The sequence below is a fragment of the Mya arenaria genome, chromosome 3 (genome assembly GCF_026914265.1).
Source record: "Mya arenaria isolate MELC-2E11 chromosome 3, ASM2691426v1".
In the NCBI taxonomy this organism is placed as follows: domain Eukaryota; kingdom Metazoa; phylum Mollusca; class Bivalvia; order Myida; family Myidae; genus Mya; species Mya arenaria.
In genome coordinates, this window is record NC_069124.1 from 83659859 (window position 1) to 83667222 (window position 7364).

The window sequence follows — 7364 nt, forward strand, 5'->3', positions numbered from 1 at the left end:
AAATCATACTGATTAAGTAACTAACTATCCATTGTCTTATCTTAACAAGTGTTTAATTAACGTTCCTCTTCATTGGAGAATGTGACAAATATTCATTCATATTTTGTAAAGCGAAATATAATCCACGCCCTGTAACTGGATAGCGTTATGATAAGGCTGTGATATAAGCAATGGGGTCGTACGTCTCCTAATTTCGTTGTTTTATTTTAAAATCTTGACTTCATATAAAAAACATGCATATGACTTCTTCAACATAACTCTAACAATAAAAAAACAACCGTTAATTGCAAGCTTTACACCTAGCTTGTCTATATATATATATATATATAGCCCAGGAGTTTAGCGAATACGATAAACCGTAATTACACGGTAAAACTGAAAAGGTAAAATGAATATCGCATTTAAAATGAATAAAATTAAAACACATTAAAATCTAGTTTTTCACGTCTGGGTTTCAAAGCATTTGATAAAGAACTGCGCGGTCTTCTCCATCTCCCTCTCTGCGTTCACGTCGATGTCCACGAAGTTAAGGAAGCCATGCTCCTCGGCCGGTAGATACGAGTGGCTGACCGACACACCTGCTCTGCGCATGCGTTCCACCAATAGGAAGCCCTCGTCCCGAAGTGCATCAAACTCCGTTGTCAGAACGTGCGTCGGCGGAAGTGTCGCTAGGTCCTCGTCCGATGACATTAGCGGCGCCAGCATCGGATTTAAAATTTTCGCGGTTATCTCTCTTTGAATTTGTTCCTTGTCTTGTTTGTAATCGTCACGCATTTTAAACGACGAGGTAACGTTTTCGTCCCTGATAAAAGGTGGGAGTAAATCTGTAGCGAAATTGTCTCTATGCTTTGCAACAGTTTGCTCATCGATGTGGTCCCTATTATACACGATATTAAAGTACTTCCGGTGACCATATATGTATGTGAGCCAGTAGTTAATCATGATTGTCTTGGTGAGAAACCCTGGTCCCACCTCGTACTTGTGGTAGGAGGGCAGGTCGAACGTGAACATTTGGATGGCCGGATAGTCTAGGGACAGGGCACGCAAGCTCGGCAGCTGTCCGTCCCTGGAGAGGTTCAGGGCCACAGCCATAGCCAGGTTACCACCCGCACTGTCTCCTAGAAAACACTTACAATATAACTTACTGAACTACATCAGAAAAAATGTTTATTTTATAATAAATCATTTTCTTCATTAAGCGACAAATATCATTACTTAACGATACAATCATAGTTGGGTCAAATTCTTTATTGACTTGCATAAAAAGTTTTCACTCTCTCGTATTAACACGTATTACAAATGTTAGTGGTACTATGCAGTTCAAAGGTGTTGAATATTGCCAAAAATGGGGGGGGGGGCATAATAAAATGCCTATGTAAAACGAGATGTACATGTAATAACCCTTGAGAATAACCTTTCAGACCTACTTAAGCTATAAATGCGTTATCGAAGGAGAAGGAGAAACTGTGGCCGTGCTCGGATGCCTTATAATATGATCAACAATATAAAAAGCTTTCTTTAAGTCTATGAAGACTATATTTTAGTACAAATAAAAGTATTATCTGATAGAAAACTTACTTTTAAGAAAGTGCAAGAACAGAATTAAGGCAGGTGGGGCGATTCATTACTTGAACAATAGGCAGGGGATGAAAATAGTATTGGAGACTTTTTTAAAATAAATATAATTTCATTCCCCAAAATATGATCACCTGTCCACATAAAACTGTCACCTATTTTGCAGTAATGTATTAGTAAAAGAACTGTTCAGAAAGCCATACATGTTGCTTGCACACTCTACCTTTCAGCCCGACCCTGCCTGGATCGACATCGTACTGTTCGGCGTTACGGAGGAAGTACTTGGTCACCTTTAGACAGTCCTCAAGCGGAACCGGAAACAGGTGCTCCGGGGCTAGCCGGTAACTGAACACGTTGAAACATACAGACAATGCTTACTTTGGTATTTTCATCCGAACTATATTTCATTTATATGTTTGTTATAACGCATGTATACTTATAAACTATACATTTGATATTTGCAAACAATTTTAACACTGATTTCACTTACTTGATTGAGATAACGACAGCTTTAGTCTCCCTTGCTAGTTCTCTACACACCGGCCCGTAGTGGTCTGAAAATAGCACAGAAGACAAAATGTAAAGCAGAATAAAAAACTGAACTCAATGTTTAATCAGTAGTTACGGTTATCACGCTACACTACTTGTGTGCTTACCAGGCGAAAGGAGCGCCCAGCCGCCTCCGTGTATGTGGATGATACCCGGGTGCCGTCCTTCCCCGGCATCCACCGACCGGAAAATGATCACCTCCACACCATCCATGGTCGTACGCTCCTCCTGGTGGTAACACAGACATGGGGTATAGCAACTCAGGTGCCTAATTGTTATTTGTCTTGTACCAAATAGTATACTATTCTAATTTAAACTATATGTATGTATATTTTAACTCCAATCTCGATAACTAATACAATGTCCTTAAAAACTCTTGATCTTAAGTTGCTTTGCCATTACGTTTCAACTCATACTGCATTGAACATTTATCAATGTCAATAAGATACTTGGTGTATTTGGTTACCTGTACATCCCAGGCAGGCCGATTTAGAAGCAGGCTGACGTCCGTCATGGTCCGGGTGATGTTGATGGGAGACAAACCCACTAGTCCGCCACCCACGCTCTGTAGCAGGATAGAAAGAGGTTCATTTACAGAAAAGGTGGTGTATGATGCTGTCTTATGTTTCCTTCGTGTACAAGTTTTCGCAAAAAAACGACGAAATATAATGTGAAATGAATAAATGTTTATGATTATTATCACGAAAAGTATGAAACAGTACTTGGAAATGTTTCAACGTTAGGTTTAAATCATTGGCAAGAAAGGCAGTGCTCGGATGCCAACAGATGTGCAGATTGTACAGCCAATGGGCTGTGCTCGTGTGCCTACAGATGCGCAGATTTTACAGCCAATGGGCTGTGTTCGTGTGCCTACAGATGCGCAGATTTTACAGCCAATGGGCTGTGCTCGTTTGCCCGCAGATGCGCAGATTTTTTCAGCCAATTGGGCCGTGATCGGATGCCTACAGATGGGAAGATTATACTGGCAATAGGCCGTGATCGTATGCCTACAGATGCGTAAATTGTACAGCCAATGGACTGTGCTCGGATGCCTACAGATGGGCAGATTTTACAGCCAATTGGCCGTGCTCGGATGCCTACAGATGGGCAGATTGTACTGACAATGGGCCGTGCCCGGATGCCTATAGATGCGCTGATTGTTCTGCCAAGGGGGCGTGCTCGGTTGCCTTTAGATATTCAGATTGTACAGCAAATTGACAGTTTTTGAATGACTACAGATGAGCAGATTGTACAGCCCAGCTGCCGTGCTCGGATGCCTACATATGGGCAGATTGTACAGCCAAAGGGCTGTGCTCGAATGCCTACAGATGGGCAGATTCTACTGGCAATGGGTCGTGCCTACTACAGATGGGCAGATTATACAGCCGATGGGCCTTGCTCGTGTGCATACAGATGCGCAGATTATACAGCCGATGAGCCGTGCTCGGTTGCCTACAGATGCGCAGATTATATAGCCAATGTACCGTGCTCGGATGCCAAAAGATGCGCAGATTGATTGTACAGCCAATGGGCCGTGCTCGGGTGCATACAGATGGGCAGATTATACTTCCAATGTGCCGTGCTCGGGTGCCTACAGATGCGCAGATTATACAGCCGATGAGCTGTGCTCGGTTGCATGCAGATGTGCAGATTATATAGCCAATGTACCGTGCTCGGATGTCAAAAGATGCGCATATTGTACAGCCAATGGACTGTGCTCGGATGCCTACAGATGGGCAGATTTTACAGCCAATGGGCCGTGCTCGGACGCCTACAAATGGGCAGATATTACTGGCAATGGGCCGTGCTCGGATGTCTATAGATGTGCAGATTATTTAGCCAATGGGCCGTGCTCGGATGCCTAAAGGTGCGCAGATTGTACAGCCAATGGGCCGTGCTCGGATGCAAACAGGGGCGCAGATTGCTAAGCCAATTGGCCGTGCTCGGATACCTATAAATGTGTAGATTGTACTGGCAATGGACAGTTGTCGGATGCCTACAAATGCGTGGATTGTAAGGAATCAGTAAAGTGATGTCATATTATATCAGTCCATTATTTGCAATTGTTTTCTAGTCATGCTTAAAGGAATTAGCTCAAGTGTTGGCACCAGTAATGAGTTTCCCGGTAATGCATCTGAAAACACTGATTATAATTATTTAACTCTTTCATACCAATATTGCAGAAAAAATAGAATTCTGGTTTTAAAAACAAGCTGTAGTTGGGGTACTACTCGCTGACAAGGACTCTTACATAACCAGACGGATATTTTAACCTTTATTGAACACATTACGTTATAATGTCAATCAACCAATCAACCAATCCCGCTAGTCTTTTGCTAAATCGGGTTACTAACGCTGTTCAAAATCGTTGAATTCAAGGACAATATTTGATCATAAATGAACATTAGTTTTAACACTCTTTATGATTTACCACACTTTATTTCGTATTAACGAAATTCGTAATGAAAACAAACAACGTAAAAAGTGCGTTTTACAAAGCATGAAATACTTCTTTTTAAACTCTCTCTCTTATGACTTACGAAATATACTAGTACATGTTGTTATGAAGTCAGAGTGTTCTTTTAATTATTTGATATAACTTAACATTCTCACAAACTTAATCAACAATTAGTTATAAAGGGACAATTTTATTTCGTACTGGACTAACAGGCGAACCGAGAACGACCATGATTTGTATGTTCATGTACATAAACCAAGATAAAACTTTGCTAAAGATAACATTCTGTCTATTTAAATTCGAAACTGCAAGATAAATGATTTGTTGAATTTGTGTATGCTACTACACCAACAAACTGTCCAAGACACACCCAGAAACCGATGAAAGAAAGGTTAAAATTGATATTATTAATCTGGTATACTAGTAATACAATTATAGGTTTCATAACTTTTGGAAATTATTACTAGAATGTTTAATTAGCTCGCGCTTTTTCCAATAATTATTGACTGAAATGACTTTTTATGAAGAAGAAAGATAAAAACCTTACCACATAATGAATAAGTTGTATGTGCAGTCCCACTATAGTTTTAAGCCAGACGTTATTCGCGGGTTCCGGAAACCGCGGGCGGGCATACAGCCCCAGGAAAACGACCAGAACGGCCGCGTAAAGCAGACCGCGGGTTACTCCCATTGTCACGTCCGCTTCCGGTCAGCTGCTCCGAGACGTTGCCAACGGGATCATGTAGAATGACTGATACACTCGAACTCATAGTCACCCGTAACCATATCGTTTATCTTTACAACATTGCAGATAAAGAAATTTCATTATCGATGCAACTGAATTTAAGTACTAGTATTTACTCACGACCACCTTAATGAGTATCTTATGAAATCGCGTAAAACCGTTTCATAAAAACTGAAACAGTGCACGCTATCAGGCATGTACACATTGATAAACTAACTATATTCCAAAGCTAACAGAAGTATGCTGACGTGAATTTATATGTTTCAACTTTAAAATTTCAATCTTTGGTGACTACAATATTAGGTACACGTTACTTTTAGCAAACAATTCTTATTTTACTCAAACCTTTATGGATCACTTGCTTTCATTAATATATCAAGCAGAATTTGATGAAGTCTAATACTACTTTTGCATGATTATTTAAACAGGTTCGGAGATATGGGTGACACGGACGTGTTCGATCTGCCCGTCATCGACCTGAAGGAGGCCCATACATCGCGCGAGGCCCTGGCGACAAAGGTCGTGTACATCCTTGAGAATGTCGGCTTCGCATACATTGACAACGTTCCAGGTATTGACTACGACCGCCTCTGGGACGCCTGTCAGTGGTTCTTTCCCAAACCCATGGAGTTCAAAGAAAAACTGATGCGAAAACAGTGGAACCCTGAAAACAGCAACGTGTATCGCGGGTATTTCCCGGTCGTTAAGGGAGAACCGAGCCGAAAGGAGGCGTTTGAGTTTGGCAAAGACGTGCCGCCAGATGACACATCCGTGTCCGACTCCAATTGGATGTACGAGAAGTCCACGTGGCCACCAGAGGACGGAACGTTTCCGTTTAAGTCATTTCTTTTAAATCAATTTGAAGTGATGCATGAAACGTGCCTGGAATTAATTCGTCTATGCGCCATAGGCTTGGGGATACCAGAAGAGTCATTCAGTGGTTTGTTTGCGCCTCGACCGATGTCCACGTTCCGGCTGCTGCACTACCCGCCCTGGGACGGCGCACCGCCGCCTAACGCGCTCATTGAGGAGGGGAAAGTGGTAACCACGCCTGAGCACACCGATTCAGACTTTATGACGCTGCTCACGTCCTTCCGGTTCAACGGACTGGAGGTGCTGAAGGCGGACGGTAAGTGGGGAGAGGTGCGACCCCGGCCCGGAAGTCTAGTTATGAATATTGGGGATACCTTCTCACGGATGCTGGGCGGCCGGTTTAAGGCGACGAAACATCGCGTGATAGATATCGGCGTGGACCGATACTCCGTGCCGTTCTTCCTGAGCCCCAAGTTTGAGGGAGACATCGGCGTCAACTTTCTATCCCAGTACCTGCATGAGGGCGCCGACAACGTGCCGGAACAATTCGGACCCTGGCTTCTCCACACCATCAAACACAAGAAAAAATACTTCGAGTACAAAGTTTTACCAGAAATTAAACACCTGTAGCCTTCAAAGATGTGCAAAGTTGACAACAGAAACGTCTAAGGTATGCAGATCATGTATGGAGCTAATACAAATCTGAATGCATTCTATATGAGCGATATGCATGGTGAGTGTAAGTACTGAAAGCACATTCTCTGAGTATGTCTAAATGATATTAAACGTCACCAATCTATCTGTTTATTTCAATTGTGTTTCCTTGTAACAATTATCACTAAACAAACGCCTAGTTATGGTTTACAATATGTTGTACGTTTGAAAAGCGTCGAGACAAATTCAATAAAAGAAAATGATACATTTAATAGAGCAATAATGGGAAACAAACTGACCATGTATTGCTCTCATAATTGGACGTATTTATAAATAGAAATAATAAATACGAAACCGTGTATCCAATGACACATACTTGTAGATATTTGAAAGCAGTATGAGGCCATTTGTAGTAAATGTTTTTATTAAAAAACACACACAATGAAACAGTGGTCATTTTTCTTTCAGCAACTAAATATGTAACTGATAACATAATTTATAAAACCATTAATAGCATACTATATATAGTACATGTCGTGTTGAGCAGAAACACAACCGTACATTTACATC

The 7364-nt window shown here is 41.6% G+C and overlaps 2 protein-coding genes across 2 annotated transcripts; one reads left to right on the forward strand and one right to left on the reverse strand.

Moving 5' to 3' along the window:
* Positions 1-185: 185 nt before the first annotated feature.
* On the reverse strand, positions 186-5421 carry LOC128228260 (arylacetamide deacetylase-like). The gene is made up of 6 exons (XM_052939455.1): positions 5130-5421; positions 2591-2689; positions 2232-2352; positions 2066-2129; positions 1799-1920; positions 186-1118 (listed from the first exon to the last, which is right to left on the reverse strand). The coding sequence occupies exons 1-6, from the start codon at positions 5271-5273 to the stop codon at positions 442-444; spliced, it is 1227 nt and encodes a 408-aa protein (XP_052795415.1). The 5' UTR covers positions 5274-5421; the 3' UTR covers positions 186-441.
* A 93-nt stretch (positions 5422-5514) lies between these two features.
* Positions 5515-7170, forward strand: LOC128228261 (uncharacterized). Its single transcript, XM_052939456.1, has 2 exons — positions 5515-5630; positions 5756-7170. Exon 2 carries the CDS (start codon positions 5766-5768, stop codon positions 6768-6770), a length of 1005 nt encoding a protein of 334 aa, XP_052795416.1. The 5' UTR covers positions 5515-5630; positions 5756-5765; the 3' UTR covers positions 6771-7170.
* The last annotated feature ends 194 nt before the right edge of the window (positions 7171-7364 follow it).

Excerpts from the sequence above, each read along its gene's own strand:
- LOC128228261 (XM_052939456.1), top strand. The coding sequence starts at position 5,766 with ATGGGTGACACGGACGTGTTCGATCTGCCCGTCATCGACCTGAAGGAG.
- LOC128228260 (XM_052939455.1), bottom strand. The coding sequence starts at position 5,273 with ATGGGAGTAACCCGCGGTCTGCTTTACGCGGCCGTTCTGGTCGTTTTC. Across the intron at positions 2,690-5,129 it reads TACAACTTATTCATTATGTG|AGCGTGGGTGGCGGACTAGT; the intron begins GTAAGGTTTTTA and ends ATCCTGCTACAG. Across the intron at positions 2,130-2,231 it reads CTGGGCGCTCCTTTCGCCTG|ACCACTACGGGCCGGTGTGT; the intron begins GTAAGCACACAA and ends TGCTATTTTCAG.